Source organism: Cyprinodon tularosa, unplaced genomic scaffold, assembly GCF_016077235.1.
Source record: "Cyprinodon tularosa strain WSP-4 unplaced genomic scaffold, ASM1607723v1 ctg98, whole genome shotgun sequence".
Lineage (NCBI taxonomy): Eukaryota > Metazoa > Chordata > Actinopteri > Cyprinodontiformes > Cyprinodontidae > Cyprinodon > Cyprinodon tularosa.
Window position 1 is genome coordinate 701,518 of NW_024039762.1, and position 17,231 is coordinate 718,748.

The 17,231-nt window shown below is 41.2% G+C and overlaps 1 protein-coding gene across 3 annotated transcripts in view; it reads right to left on the reverse strand.

Annotated features, from left to right (window-relative positions):
- nhsa (Nance-Horan syndrome a (congenital cataracts and dental anomalies)) overlaps window positions 1-13,131 on the reverse strand; it is an 89,221-nt gene extending 76,090 nt beyond the window's left edge. For all 3 annotated transcript variants that reach the window (XM_038275815.1, XM_038275813.1, XM_038275814.1), the window contains exon 1: window positions 12,647-13,131. In XM_038275815.1, coding sequence (XP_038131743.1) covers window positions 12,647-12,929 — 283 coding nt within the window. In that variant the 5' untranslated portion in view covers window positions 12,930-13,131. The remainder of the gene's footprint in view (window positions 1-12,646) is intronic.
- Between the last annotated feature and the right edge of the window lie 4,100 nt (window positions 13,132-17,231).

The window sequence follows — 17,231 nt, forward strand, 5'->3', positions numbered from 1 at the left end:
CACTGGGTCTTGTGGTAGAGACAACTCTGAAGACAGGGTGGAAAAAAATCAGAGAAAGCACTAAATATGTTTGTTTTCCATAACATTTATAACAGGAAATTTGCATCTTAGTTCATGTTTCCCAGGTTTTAAGGAATGTCACCACATAATGCCAAACAAATCACATTTCTTAAACTTAAAAACTTTGCCCAACTTCATTTATCAAAACCTGATAAAATGTGATTTGATGCAACATTACTTCAGAAAGATTTTTGGTTTCTGGTGTAGACGCAGTGCAGATTGGGCAAAGGATCACATGGGTGAATCAGGAGTTTTGATATACAATAGATACCGCCCTCCAAGAAAAAAAATATATGTCTAACTTTTCCAAATACTTCCAAACATTAAAAAAAACATAAAAAAATGTAGAACCCAGCTCTTGATGGCTGACAGACTTTACTACTCCTTCATTTCCCGAGTGTCCAATAAAAAGGCTTTGGTCTCTAATGGAAGAATGACATTTCAGAGTAGCGGCCAGGACAGTTCTGGAGAGGCAGGATGCCATGGCATGTTAGAATCTCAACAGATGGGGTCCGAGCGTTTAACTGTTTCTGCACCGTGGCTCTCAACAATGCAGTGCCTCATTCAGTCCATTTTTCCGGCGCTCAGATGTCAGTGGAAGTCCCCATCAGCTCCCCAGTGAGCAGTCAGGGTGAGTCCACGCTTTGGAAACAGGATCTTTCTACACGGTGAGAAACAGCTTCATGGAAACCTTGCAGACAGAATAATGATAAAGTTTCCTGTTCTTGTAAAGCAGTCACTCTCTGGAAGCTGGCCTGTCATGAGTTAGGGGAAAATGGTCAAACTGAAACTGAACGCTTTATTGGGAAATCTAATGAATTTTTCAATAGCTATGACCATTTTGACAGCAGAGATGCTCCTGAAACCCAGGAACAAGCTTAAAGTCTGGATTTAGAAACAAGCCCTGCAGGTGTGACTCAGGAATGCATTAGTCCGGAGAAACTGAATCAAATATTAATCAGCACATCTTTACATGGACTATGAAAGCGCCATTTCTTGGGGTCGCTAAATGTTTCATCCAGAGAACTGTAAGCAGAGCATAATGGAGGCCAGGTCATCCATTTTTATATCCCAGCACTCTAGCCAACGGGCTGCTGGGAGCAGGACTGGCTGAATCCCAAAATAAGAAACTAGGATTGTGGGAAAAAAAAGGGAACGTAATAGAGACCAAGAAGCTCAGAGAGTGGGAGCTTTGAGTGAGAACAGAGTATAAAAAATGCCTGAGGGGGTCGAGGCACAGAAATGACTGGTGAGAATAAAAGATGAATGTAGATGGCCAGGAAGTGTCCCTAAAAAGGAAAGGAGCTGAGAAGGGAAGAAGAAAAAGTCAAATGTTTTGTGCTTTTAAACACAATGAAGCAGACAGAGCAATTTAAATGTAAACCACACATAAATCTAATCTCTAATATTTGACTCCACATTTTATTAGCGTCTTACTGGAGTTAACTTTCACATTCTTAAAGCCTTTTTCACATTATAAGGTAAAAGATTCAGGCATAATGAGATCTCACTTTCACTTTCACTTACTGGCTGATAAAACTTTGGAAACTAAATGTGTTTTGCTGAGGTGAAGAAAGGGCTTTCGCTTGGAGTAAACATGCGCCATGTCACAACTATGCATGAAGGGAAAACAAGTGTGATGTTTAGTTTCCATGTTGCTGATCAGGATTTTTCCAGTCCTGCCATCATGATACTGTGCATGCATTTACCCTAACCCAGATGATCATTTTTAAATGTTCGGGATATAACTATAAATTATCTGTTCTGCATCGCAAGGCTGGTGTCCAGCAACAACAGTCCTGGAAATCAAATGCAGTCACTTACACAATGACAGGTGATAATAGTTACAGTTTCTACTGATGGGTAAAAGCAGCCTCAGAGTGTTTGGTACTGCCATGCTATTGGTCCAATAGTATAGGATTATTTTGGTAGGTTGGACCTTTTATATATGACATTGTTTTGCCAAAATCTTGACTGATTCTGCAGACAAAATACTGCAAGAGAGAGAAATGGAAGTCAGAGCAACAAGACATCAGTATCCAGGTCAGTGATGCTCATTTCATGTCACTCTGCTGGCTGGTCCCAGCCTTCATAAAACACCGGAGCTAAAAGCACAAATCAGTGTGACAAGAGTAGGCCCACAGGAAGCTACCAGAACAGCAGGGAGCAGATGAGACCACGGAAATAGATCTAGGCCTGAAGTGACAGAGGTCCAGGGTTTTAGCAGATATGAACACTTCTATTAGGAAGGGGATGAAAATAAAGAAAAAATAGATCTTAATTGGTTTGGTTCTGAATGCAACACACATGGCGGGAATTTGCACAGGGAAAGACAGCAGCAAATCTTTTCATTGACAGTTGTGGTCGACATGGATGCTACTGCTGTCTCCACCCGACGCGGCACCGATTCCCTTTCAAATGGCTCCTTGGTGAGAATATTGTGAAGAAATAAACCCTCAAATTCCAAAGCTCCCAGGCTGTGCTTCCACAAAGTGGGGAAAAATTCCTATTATGCAGCTTCACACATTAAGACTAAACAACGCAGTCTTTGCTACTACTGAGTTATGTGCTCTAGGTCAGCTTGATAGCAACTTTATACTCCATTATGGCTGAACGTTTCTCAAAGGTATTGTTGTCTGTGCAGAAACACAAATCTACACAAACCTGTTGTGCTGGTTGGGATTAATTTAAGAGGGAATGAAAGGCTAAATGTTCGTGGAAAAAACAAACAGATCAACCCTAAATCTGCAGAGTTATTTTCACATACTCTGGTATTCAACAGGTGCTTCCCATTTTTGCAGCACTGACATGATGGTAGGATGATTGATGATGAGGCTCTTTCAACTTTAAAAGACTCAACCTGACTGGTGTGTGTGGCTCTATAAAGCAGTAAGGAGGGGGGGGGGGAGTTCACATTCCTCTCAGATCCCAGTCTAAACACCTGCATGGCAGAGACTAAAGATCCACATGTGCTTCCTTCCTGGGATTTAGCTTGAATATCAGTTTCTCCCGTATTATCTCTCTGTTCGCAGAATTGCATGAAGCTATCTTTCCAAAGATAATTGTTGCAGACATAAAAAAGTTATACACAGTAGTTCAATGCTTGAGTTAAGTTTCTGTGGGAGGGAGAAAAGCCTCTGAAACAGAGCAGGAGGATTTACTTACTATCAAGCTTTGATTTTTTAAAGCCGTGACTCATCACCTGGTGTAAGATCCTTTATCTCCTGCTTTCAACTAATCTCCTTCAACAGACAGCAAGTCACCTATTCACATGGACTGAGAGCAGACGCGATCATAAGAACCATCCTTTTTTTCTCTCTCTTCCTGATCCTGAGACATGTTGGGCGTAATTCCATTGCATAACCTTTAAATATGTCTTTGTGATGATACTGTGAGTCGAGGGAATCAAATGACTTAAAGTGAGAAGGAGAAAAGGAAACCAGTAACCAGCAGGGTGAAATGCTTCTGTCTTGCAGCGGTGAAACAAAGACCAGCCGACAATGATTTTTATGGCCGTCTCAGCTGTCAATATTTCTCCAGGTTGCCACGGAGAGGAATGTGGTGAGACACAGTAAAAACGCAAACTCCCTGAAGTTAAGATCTGGCAATACAAGATCCGTTTCTGCGTCAGCATTCACAACAGCGCCTCCAGATGTGGTCAGACTTTGCAGATGAGCCAAAAAAATCAAAAAGTTTTTTTTATTTCAAAGTGCTGCTTAAAAAACTCCAGAAGTTCCTCTGATTTTACTGTTCTAAGAATAAATAAAAACTCAAAATTTACAAACATTGTTATCCTCAATCCCACTGTTGCGTATTTCTGTTGCTGTGGAAAGGTGCTCCAGATAAATGATGCTTCCAAACTAAATTTCTAAAACCCAGTACTGCGGCATATGAAATTTGATCTCTAAGTAAGTTACTAGAAAGCCGCTGGTTTTCTGTGATTTGTCGAACAACTTCTGGGTCATAAGCATTAAAACTCTGAGTCACTATGTTTACCTTTTAAAACGCCCTAAACTAGTATTAAAAAATAATGTTGCTAAATTTCATGCTACGTCATGCAAGTGCTCTGTCTGCACTGATAAAAATTTGGCCCAAGAAGGCTAAGAGTGGCTCCAGCTGAAACCACAGTTACCTGCTTCCTAGATAGTTACATATTTTTGGACCACTTGGGAACACTCATCATTTTCTATAGCAATAAACTTTCCACAATCAATCAATTTATATAAAGCAATAAACTTTGTAAGCTAGGGCCTCACTACCCTCGTGAGACCATCCTGATCTCGCGAGCTTTCAAGGTTTCACTCGCAGATCAGTCTGGAGACTCTCCGTCAAAGAAAATTTGGTGCCGTTCACCAAACGAACGTCCAGTCAGCGTTGGCTTTGAGGCGGGTTGAGGTGTGACGCAACGAGAAGCGCGACAGTTCAGTCTAAAGAACATGGCGGCTTCAGCCGATGAAACTAGCGTTAGCGTGGCTATCGAGCAAGTTTTATCGGAATTACAGAGTATTTCTTCACTGAAAGAAGAGCAAAACACTGCTCTGGAGGCTTTTCTCAGAGGAAAAGATGTTTTTGCTCTTCTCCCGACTGGTTTCGGCAAGAGTTTGATCTATCAATTGGCTCCTCTTCGTCGTCGCTCTGTTAGTGCGTCATATGCTTCTTTGATCTGATTGGTTTATTTGGCCCGTCTATCACCAACATAGGCCAATCAGCTAACCAGTATTTTCACCCCTTCCCAAAATTACTTCAACGGAAGGTTTCCAGATGGATATGCGGAGCAAATCCATCTGGCAGAGTCAGGTTAGGGCCTCAGAGCTTAAGAAACATATTCTGTCCTGACAGAAAACACCCCCCACACCAGTAAACATGATCTACAAAACACCACAAACATCATGTGATTCGTTCCTCATATTAACATCCACATAAACATGTTAAAACATATATACATGGATAGATAGGTAAGAAGGTGAGAAGATAGGTAAACAAGGCAATGGCAGGTTTAAGAGCAAAACAAACACTTTAGTAAGTAGCCATGGTGCTTTTCTTGGCTCTCTCTCCATCTTCATGAGTAACAACCTGAACCAAATGCTTTGTTGACTTTATTGAGTTGATTGTGGCCGTTCAGTCAGACCAGGCCTTGCTCTGTTTCCTCCAGGTTTGCTGACCTGTGGCCGACCAATATCAAGTAAAATCCCCTCTAATTGGACAGGCAAGACTTTAAAAGGCTAGTGATAAGGGAAAAATGGGGGCGGCTGTGTTAGAGCTTTTGTGTTTTGATGTTGTATACAAGGGGGGGGGCGGTGAAGAGGTCAGTAGGCCTTTAAGGTCAGTAAGCCGATGACTTTGCCCAACCTCCACCCCACTTTTTACTTTAGTACCTGCTTTAATTATAACCCTGGTATCTCAGTGATTCTGTAAACAAGAGGGAGTGCTGGTAAAAGACATCCACATAAACACATCAGGGTGGCGAAGTATCTCGTCATTACCCCTGATTTCAACAACTTTAAAAAACCTTCACCCGTTTTCAACAGCAAACTGAAACTCATCACCCTCTAAAAGAATTTGGCGATTCAAAAACAGAAATTCTTCCATAGCTATTGCCAGAAAAGAGGCCCCTTTCTGCAAAAGTTGGCACATTCACCTGAAAACGTACCGAGGACAGGCAGATTAATACTGAGTCAAGAACACTTGTTCTGTTCAATGGTCTCACTGCAGGAATTCACGATGTAATAAGTAACAAACTTCCCTCAAGCGAGGCAATGAAGCTCCCCACCCTTCATTTGAGCCAAACGCCTCCTTTAATAATCGAACCCAGCCTATGCCCCCCCCCCAAACTCCCCTAATGACACAAGTAGTGAGGGCCAATTAAGGGAGCGAGGTCCCAGAAGTGAAGAGACAGCACTGCGGTTTCCTGGCCACTGGCTTTCTGGAATGCTTGACCTGACAGAGCAGTTCAGCAGAAACCACTTCAATTTGCGGCCCAGGGGATCCACCAGGGGCCAAAGCACTGAACACCCAGTCGGTGGGAGACTTTCAATTCTCTGTGGTTCACAAACAACACTTTTTCATATTTCATCATCAATACTGAGGCTTGTCAAATTAATATGCAGTCATTCAAAATTAAATACTAAGAGAAAGTAGGAAGGGGTGACATCAGCTGTATGACAGATTAAAGGAAACGAGTTTTCAGCATCAAGGCTTTCTCACTGCATGTCTGGGAATGGGAGGACGGAGAGGGTGGGCGCAGGAATGACTGAGCAAAGGCTTTGAAATCTGCACTATAATTAGCCAGGCTAGTATATCAATAGCAGGTTGCCTGGACCTGCAGAAGTATGCAAATGGTTCTGTTAATGAAAGAGAACGGAGTTATCTTTATCATCTTCTTGGTGAAGGTTATTAGAAGTCTTTGTGTGTGTCTGTTAAACTCTGCTACTTCATAATTAGGTCTGCAGCGTGGTTTTGGTGGTGTCCCTCAGCCATGCAGGAGTTCACATGTTCAACTTTACTGTGATGAGTTAACCTCTGGTGCTCCAGAATCATGACCAGGTTCCCAGGGTCTGGTACAAAGAGAATCCTGATATCGTGGGGAGGGGGTAAAGCGCTTTCTGCCAAAACACAATATTCCAAAAGTTTCCTGAGTTTATTACATGTCTTGTGGAAAAAAACTATAAATAGCTCTATTAATGGCTATTTTCTTCCACAAAGGGAATGTGTGTTTCCAATGGATTGTCCTGCCTGATCTGTGGATTTCTGTGTCACTCCTTGGCTGCTGCTTTCTCCTTTATCAAAACTAGATTTAACACATTCTCTGTGAGGTGTTAAAAAGGTGAAAATATTGTTTTATAACCTAACCCAACTTTAATCTTTCTTCTGGACGTCCTGCCTGAACTGTCCGCTGTGTTCCTTGGTCTTCATTAAGCCATTTGTTCACCAGTATTTCCTAACGAACCCCCAATGCCTCTGCAGAAAAGATTTGTACTGAGATTAAATTACATTTAGGTGAGATTCTAGGCACTAATTGGAAAAATGTCAATAACAATTGGGTTAATAGTATTTAATTTAGGGGTGTTAGGGAAATTGGGGATAAATATAAAAGCTAATGGTTCTTTATACATTTATATACTGAATCTCAAAACCTGAAGGTATTTAACAGTTTAGTTCCCTGAAATGTGACAGTAAGGAAGCCGAGAGCGGTCGTGTCCCTCATATACTTTTTTACGGTGGTTTTCTTGAGAAAACGAGTTAATTTTCTCACTATCTTAAGATAACGAAAGCAGTTTTCTTGTCATAACGAGATGATTGGTGTATGTTAAAACTGATTACATCCTTCAATATCACAACAGCAGGATTTGAATTATAAGTATTAGTCATGGCAGCCAATGTGACATTTTTTTAAAAAATCCTGTGTTTAACTTTTACGTAATGAGACGACGTTGTTGGTTTGATGATTTGCTTCCAATTCTGATTCATAAGCAATTAGAACTATGCCTCCTGTGCCTTAGCGCCTGGTGTTACGCCTGTAACAGGTATAAGATGCATTAACCCCCAAAAGGAGTCAAGATTAAAGTTTTTCATTAAAAAAGCAGAGATGTTTCTACTGTAACCCACGCAATCCAATTATCCACCACAACATGACAATGATAGAAAAGAAATAGGAAACTAAAAAACTTATTATTTGCCCACAAGCGGTACCCCGACTACACACTATGGTTACCGTAGGCATGGATCCAGCCTCGTTCATTACTCATACAGGTTAATCATCTCGATATCTCAAGAAATCAATCACTGTTTTCTCGTGATAATGAGATTATTATCTTATTATCTCGAGAAAACAATTAATGGTTTCACCGTGATAACGAGATAGTTATTTCATTATCTCGAGAAAAGCAAAGGAAAAAAAAAAAGTCGAGTATGACCGCTCTCTGCTTCCGTATGACAGAACTCTTCCCATTTAAATCATTTCACTCATCCACAACATACATTAACCCTTTTCAGATGATTCCAGCATTGACTGACATTGGCCTCGGATAAAGTGTGCATTGGCTTGTCAATGCGGCCTCACTTAGCACATCAGAGTCCCAGTAATGGACGGACTGGGTCAATCAGATGCAGAAGGCAGAGTCAGCCAGAGAGGGAGCTTTTCTGCTGAGAGGAAAGCGGCAAAAAAAGGGCAGCTACTGCCTATTTATAGGACGCTGAATCTCACAGATCTGCATGAAAGTCCTGCTGCACAAGTGGAAGTGTAATGATGGTACAGGGTAACTGTAGTGCATTAATAAATGGGTTTCAGCTATTTTTTATGACATGATTTAGTGGAATACAGTGCATGGGGATGTCTGAAGGGTTTTCCAAGTGCAGAAGAGAGAAACTTTCTGCAGGCCTTACATGAATGTCTCTGTAGACTGAAAAGTTCAGCATAGTTACAGGTGATTTCAGGACAACTGCCTTTCCCATAGTGTTCATTTTGTTTTGCTTTTCTTAGTTAGACAAACTAAGCTGAAAGTTAAATACGTTAGACTTAAAACCAAAATTCTGCAATGTATGCGAGAATGCTCCTTTAAAAGTGAATCTATCGCCTATGTAGTGGCATTTACTTTCTAATAAAATCACAGTGTTGATTCTTGAAAGCAATATATTCACCCAGACTGCAGGGATAGAAATAGTTGTTATTTTCTGTTTAAAAGTATCTCAATCTGATTTTTACAACTGTTTATATTTCACCTCTGATATGTCTTATCATAAGCTTACACTGCATCGTTTTCCTGTTAGGCTGTGCAGAGACAGGCAGCATGGTGAATGGATGAGGAATCATTACTGCTGCTCTGTTTGCAGCTGAGTTGAACTTTAAGTAATGTGACTACTGTTTTCCTGCAACCAGGGAGACGTTCCAGGTGCCAGCCACGTGCTGTGGGACGAGAGAAGCTGGATGGCTGCAGGGATTACAGCTATCCAACTGAATGAGGGTAACCTAAAACCCAGCAAGAAACTCCAAGGAGGAGCAGTGTGCCTGGAGAGAGCTGGTGGAAGTCGAGGGCAGACACTGATGGGGTGTCATGGGAGACCTGTCCAAACATTTGGCAGAGGGATATTCGCCAGGCGCCTGGTTTATTTCTGTTTCACTGTTGGAGAGAATGGATCAAAGAAAAAACTTTGTCTTTAGATGATTAAAAGTGACCATTTGACTACATTTACTTGAGCACTAACACATTTTTTATGTATTATATCTTGCAAAATTATGAATATTCCTTCATCCTTCATATTTTGACAGGTTACAATAAAAAAATTCAACGTACGTGGAGAACTCAGTGGATAAACTTCCAGAAAATACAGTGTTTATTCCATACAAATTCAAATGTTCCTTTCTAAGAGGTTTGTTAGAGAACATCAGTGAAGAAGCGCTATGATGAAGAGGAAGAGGAGCACTGTATAAGCCATTATTGGGAAGAGAAAAACTATGGTTTAATTGCAAACTTGCTAAAATGTGTGTACTTAAAGTGAAAGGCCAGGCAAAGAGAAAACTAATCCAAGAAGGCCTCGATATACCAGGAGGAGCTCTGGAGATTTCAGCTTTGCACACAATATATCTCATTTCAGGAAAATATGAAGGGAAAGAAATTTCTAAGACACAGCGGTCGCTATGAATGCATCACATGCATAGAAAAATTCAGATGAAATTTAAGTTTTTATTAGGTGGGAAAAGGCTCGTCTTCCAGTAGCGCAATGAGCCGAAGCATAGACACAGAGATATGCTGGAAGGGTTTAGATCAGAGCATCCCTTTTTGTTAGAATGGCCTAGTTAAATCCCAGACCTAGGACCAGACTTCACAGAGAAGTTAAAAGATATTCTTCATTCATTCTACCCAGAAAAACAGTTTGCTTTTACTTTGAAAAGCCACTCTATCCGATGGAACAGACGAAACAGAGTAATCCACACAAATATATTTAATCCAAACCAATCTGCATTGGATTTTAACAGAAAAAAAGATGCCTTCTTACCTAGATTTCACCACATGGCTCAAAGCTATATTTAACTTCCCCTCAAACGCTGTTTATCTGATGCCCTCCCAGACTAACTCCATGTTACCAGCAGGTTGTTTATGGAACAAGCAGTCCCTCCAACACTTAAACAGCAGGTTTGACATCTGCCTCTTTCTACACTGTGATCGTCTGCTCTATATCCCTCTACGTCTCATCCTGTGGGGATGAGGCGCATCTCGGGGATACACCCCCGCCTACTGCAGCCTCCTGGCCTCGGACTGCTCCATTTACACCGATTGTCATTCAGATGCGAAAAAAGGGCTTCTGTTGTTAAAGATTACGCCTGACACCATGACTATGAAAAGCACAAATTACAGCAATTAGGCTTTTAAAAGCAAAAGGGGTTAACAAAAAAAACAACACTGCACAGGAGATACTATCACATACAGTAAAATGAGGGTCTCCATTCAGGCGTTTGTAAACCATTCACACCTTGATGTTGCATAAACCAGGAGAGCCGGAGGAGACCATCATGTATACTCGTCTAGAAATAGTTCAAGCTTCCTCATAGGGAAAGTACTTGCAAACAACAACTGACAGCTTCCAATTCAGACATAAACAGTCTGCAAGACCGAACAGAAACTTTAGCAGTCTGTGGCTTGCAGTGGCATATCACAAAACAACTATGCATGCAAGCAAAACAAAACCAGAAACTTGCAGATGAAATAAAGAATCTCTGCTGACTACATGCTGCAGTCTGTTTAGATTGCCTCTAAAAGGGGCCAGGTTTTTTTTTTTTTTACTTTTCAGGGGGGGGGGGGGGGGGGTTTGCGGTAGAAAGCTATCCATGCCACACATAAATACCTCAAGGCAAAATTACCCATTTAGAGACCGCAGGAAGCAGGGGTCTGGGGGAACATGCGAGGACTTGCTGAACCTAAAGTAAAGGGGGTTAAAATCCACAGGGGTATGTCCAAAGCTGTGGACACTGTTCCGGGGCTGGACAGGTCTCCTAATCAGGTTTAAACTGACACACACACACAAACCCACCTATATAAATATCACCCCCCTATCTTCCTATAGTAGGGGGCTCTGAGATGAAAAGAGCCAGGCGATGGCTGCATGCTGTGTTATCAGGGTAATGAATTCCTGCCGAATCAGCCGAGTAAACTTCAACATATGAAACAGGACAGCCGTGAACAGGTTTCTTTTTTTTAAATGTCACTTAGATAATAAAAGAAAAAAATACCTCTACAGGTATCAGACTTTTATGGCCAAATATATAAGACGATTAAAGGGCCACGGCTCCAAAGAGTGCTGGACTTTTGCACAAAACACAGTTGAAGATATGAAGCCTCACATCTTTTAAAACAGATGATTTAATTGCTATTATATTTACATGTTTAATACACTAAATCAATGCAATCTAAAAATGACTGCTGGAGAATATAAGATAGAGAAACAAATATTTTTTTCACTTTTATTAAAAGACAGGAACTTTGTGGTGCTAATATGGGAAATATGTGTAAATTTTGTAAGGATGTGTAAAGAGAGGGGTGACCTTTTGACCTTCACATTTTGTTTCAATATTTCCAAATCTGAGGGTGTCTTTTAATGGCATAAATAATTTCATTCAATTCAGTTTATTTATATAGCGCCAATTCACAACACACGTCATCTCAAGGCACTTTACAGTTCAACCAGATCATCCAGTCAGATTGATTCAAAGTTTTCTATCTAAGGAAAACCAGTTGATTGCATCGACTCATTGACTCAAATGCAATCCCTCACACTAAGCATACTTGTAGCGACAGTGGAGAGGAAAAACTCCCTCTCAACAGGAAGAAACCTCCAGAAGAACCAGGCTTAGTGTTCTGCTGGAGACAGAACACTGAGTAATATAAGCTTTATTAATGATTAAAACAATTATAGTGGCAAAATGGAGATGCATATTTGTTACTACGTGTGAAAATATTAAAATTAGATATGATTTTAACTTAAAAGTTTTTTTTTAACTGAAAAAATCCTTTTGAGTATAAAGAGAATGCCCAATAAGATCCCTATTTGAATGCTGAATGAGGTTCGTAAATAGGGCCTAGAATAAAGCTCTATCCTGACTGAGTCAGATCTATATTGAGGCCAACTTCTGATGAAGTTAGAGGGAAAACAGTGGAAGCGCTTCCCGCACGGAGCAAAGTGCGTCAGCTACAATGTTAGCGGACAGAGGCTTGTTATAAAGTCACAATAACAGAACCACTGAAGGACGTCCATGGGAAGAGCAACAGCAGCTTAATAACTGGTTTAAAGGAGCTGATGACATGAGCTGGAGTCCGCGTCATGCGCGGTTCTGCCAGAAAGGCTGCTGCAACTAAAACAAATTTCTCAGACTTTAAAAAGTTGCTCAATCTTTACGCAGTGACTTTACTTTAGCTGTATGTGTTTATCTAAAATAAGTCTCCTTATATAGCTGGGAATTTTTATCAGAAGTTATGTTATAAATGAGTTTCAAACGTGTAAGAGTTGTTAAAAATGATGCGCAGGCTCTACTGAGGAGAGCCGCGCGCAGGAAGGAGGAGACGCGCGCGCGGAGTGGAGCTGGGTCTGTACTCACGCACTGCCTCCTGTTTAGGGTCCAGCTCGGAGCAGCACTGCTGGAGTTGGGTAATTTTCCCCTGCAGCCCCCTGACCCGCTGGTTGGTGGTCGCCAGGTCGTTTTCCAGCTCCTGGAAGATGGAGCAGGCATGTTTGGCCAAGTCCGACAGCTGCCGCAGGGTCCGGGACAGAGCCACATTACTGATGGACACCAGATCCTCGAAAAGCAGAGCCTCCTCCTCGCTTGGGCTTTGATACCTGCACAGTAAATGGGGCTCCACGACTCTTTTGGCAAATGGCATGTTGCTGCGGAGTGGAGAGGGGAAGAAATCCAGCAAAAAGTCACCCAAGAGTGAGCAGAAAGCTGCTGTCTCCGCACACTCCCTGATCCAGGGTTGGTGAACTCAGCTGCGGCTGATGCCCCCCATCCTTTCATTTGTCAGGGAGAGGACTGCTGTGCTCCTCGCTGCTGCGCCGGGTCATCTGCTGCCCCAATGCTGGTTTGTTTTTCACTCCTCTAAACTAGAGGTGGTTTTTAAAAAATGGCAGCGGGAAGACCTGGGATGGATTTCCATGGTGGAGTGGATCAGGATTCCCTGCTGGGAAGGAGAAAGAGGTGGAAAGGAGAAGCCTGAAGTAGTGAGATGACAAAAAACAGTAGTAAAAAATACTAATAGTTGATTTTTAGGAGAAAAAAAATGATTTGATTTTTTTATGTATTTGTTTTTTTTACATGTGACCTAATATTTTCTTATTTTCGTTTTTATAAACTCAGAGGTGACACTATTATTGCTTTTCCTTGTTGACAATAATAATGTATATCCCCAACCCCCAGAGGTGTACAAATACAAATACTTTGTTACCTTACTTAATTATTAATTTTGGCTATCTACATTTTAGTTGAGTATCCACCCATGCATTTTCCATCACACTTATTCCTGGTGCCTATCTCCAGCTGTCCATGGGCGAGAGGCGGGGTCCACCCTGGACAGGTTGCCAGTCCATCACAGGGCAACACAGAGACAAACAACCATTCACACTCACACCCAATAGTCATGTTTTTGGACAGCGGGAGGAAACTGGAGTACCCGGAGATAACCCATGTAGGCTCAGGGAGAACATGTTAACTCAATGCAGAAAAACCCCCAGGCCAGGAATTGAACGCAGAACCTTCTTGCTACAAGCGTCAGTGCTAACCCACCGTTCCACTGAGCAGCCATTTACTGGAGTAATTTTTTTATACAACTGTTTACTTCAACTCCTTTTCATGCAATTATATCTACTTTATATTCCTTCCATTTAGAAAATAGGCTGAAAATAGGCTCATGGTTTTGTTTCCATCCATCCATCCATTTTCTGGCACGCTTAATCCCAAGTGGGGTCACGAGGGGTGCTGGTGCCTATCTCCAGCTGTCCACGGGCGAGAGGCAGGGTACACTGTGGACAGGTCACCAGTCCATCGCAGGGCAACACAGAGACAAACAGGATAAACAACCATTCACACACACCTAAGGACAATTTTAGAGAAGCCAATTAACCTAACAGTCATGTGGACTGTGGGAGGAAGCCGGAGTACCCAGAGAGAACCCACGCATGTTAAGGGAGAACATGCAAACTCCATGCAGAAAGACCCCAGCCCGAACCCGGAACCTTCTTGCTGCAAGGCAGCCACTGAGCAGCCGTGCAGTACCCAGTATGAAGTTTAAAGCATCCGTCCTTAATATTTTTCCTCCATTACTTTTTGTCTATAGAGCAGTTAATGTTCTTATTTTGAGGACCCACCCCCCAAAAAAGAGTGAAAGTAGGAAAATGATAATGAATAATAATGATAAAAAAAATAGATGAGGTTACTCATGTAGCTCACCAAGTACCTCATTATTAAAGTTTTTCCAGGTCTTGACATAAATATTAGTCTCAGTTTAGTTCATCAGACCCCTATAATACAGTGAGAACCCATGAGACCCTAATTAGACAGGGCATAGATGCTTTACCTCTAACCTGTTTATGAAAAAGAAACCATGCCATGTCTGAATTGGTGTCATCCTCCATTCATTTTACACAAAAGAGACAATAATGCTGTTTAAATGCTCATCAAACCTGCAGCACAGCAGGTATTTCCACAAAAATTGAAGTCAAATTTCGTTACTAATCCTGATAGACACAAATCCTTGAGCTTAAAGGAGTTTAAAAGCATATTTGCAGTTAGGGTTGTCCGCAAATTTAACAGGATTTCCTTTCCCGAACTGATGCATCTCTGTATTGGTTGAGGGATGATGGCTGCTTTCACCTCAGTGTAAAGGCCTGATAGGCGGACTGAACCACATTCACTTTTGCTGAATGAGTATTTAGCTAAATCCCACCAGCTGACGGAGCCAGAATGGAAAGAGGTGCTGGTCTGAAAGCTCATCCTGTGGCCTAGCTAATGTCCACACCAGAAATGCAGCCTTTGCAAAGCCTGGCTGGGGGACAAAGGAGGGTCCAGAGACGTGGCGCATGGCGTCACCTTAGAGTAATGTTGCCAAAACAAAAGAGCGAACTTGGACAAATAAAAGCTGGGGATCTATATTGTGAGAGGAATCGGCTTCATCGTGTGGACTCTAATACACTTAGTGTCAAGTTACTGCAACAGTTTCCACTTACTTTATGTTTGAGTCACTTCAACACATTTTTGTGACATTTCTGTTGACTTGGATCTATGCTTGAGAGCATCACATCTCATTGTCTCCAAGTATTTGCTTCATTAATTGTAATAACTATGGTATTAACCTAGCAGTAGACTAAGTGGAAGTCAGCAGGGGCTGCAATTATATTAAGAAGGCATATACTTAGAGTCAACACACAACTGACATGTAGTAGTTTCCTTGTGCTGTGCAGCTGTCATCTGGCAATGCAAAGCCAACACATTTAAGTGGTATTTATAGTTGAGTGAGAAAGGCCCAGAGCTAAGCCGTCTGATTTCATGAATGCTTGCACCTCTCTCTCAATGTGCCTTAGAAACAAAACCTACAGCATGGGTGGAGACCCTGGATAATGCAGCAGGTAAATATTGGTTATACTGCAGGGCCTGCAAGAGCTGTGCTGTTGTCTGGCCAACTCCTTCAGTTTCTTATAAGGGTGAGCTGTGCATTAGTCCCCCTTTAGACAAACGCCAGCACTCTTAAGTGGCCACTCTTGGATTAGGGATCACTTTAACATTGCTTTCTGTTGAGGTGATTTTAGGTCTGTAAAGACACTCACAGGGTTCTGCTTGTGTTGGGCTCTTAGCTAGATTTGCAGAATACTTCACAGCCTCAAAATATGTAATTTGCAGCTTCTGCAAGAGAAACCTTTATGAAGACCACACACCATTTCACAATCCCAGGCATCTTGTAAATTAAAGTAAAAAACACACACACACACAACAAAAACAGGAATATATTGGCAAAATATTCACTGTGCAATCTGTTATAATGCATCAAAGAAATACGGAATACCGTCACATTGTTTAAAAAAAAAACTTCTTTAAACTAGTGTAACAGTAAAACTGGCACCAGAGTTTGAATAAAAAAAAAAAAACAGAAAGACAGCAACTTTTCTAGTGAAATTTGCACATCTTATACAAATCATTAGAGGTAACATTCTTAGCCGTGTCGTTCTGTACTTTTATCCTCCATACTCAAGGTTTTTGCCTAACGCTGTTACTAGTGTGCGTTCTTAACTTTTTTAAAGGAAAAAGAATCTGTAGCACCTTTATCTGCTTTAGGTCATGTATGAGGGGACTTATGCTACACCCCAAAAATTTAGAAATCAGAAGGAAATGGACATTCAGACTCCTTGGAATGTGTGCAAACTACTACATGCGCTGTAAACCTTCACATGTTGAAACTAACAGCATATCAGAGAGGAGAACATAAGTCAGAATCGTGGTATTTTACATGTGCTGCATGTAAAATATGTAATTTGCAGCTTCTGCAAGAGAAACCTTTATGAAGACCACACACCATTTCACAATCCCAGGCATCTTGTAAATTAAAGTAAAAAACACACACACAACAAAAACAGGAATATATTGGCAAAATATTCACTGTGCAATCTGTTATAATGCACGTGTCATTGATGTTTAAAATGCCTTATCCTTTACAGGCAGTGGTATGTTCCTATATATAACTAATAAGATATTATAGTTGCAAGTGCACACTTATACTGAAAAATTAACTTTCCTGAAGCTAAAAAATGTGCATCCACATTCCCTTAAATGAATAATAAAAACTAGACTGAGGAGCAATAGTATAAGCAGACTTTACTTAGGTGTGCTGCAGCTGCTAAAAACAGACCAAAAAGCAGGTCTTCTAGTTATCAGTTATGGAGCCCAAATCCCATTTATCCTCTCCATGAGGGAGACGTCTTGTCTTCTTTTAACACGCTTAAAACCTTCCAGTCTCATTAAAGTTCACATTTAAGGAAGCTCAGAATGTCCTGACCTAACAATAAAGTTAAAAAAGTTAAAGAAACTCAATCTGCTTTTTTTTTTAATACATCCCCTCATATAGCTGCATGTCCTACATCATACACATATGTAAAGATTTACTTAAAAAAGAAAAGAAAAAAAGAAATCTGTCTTCAGA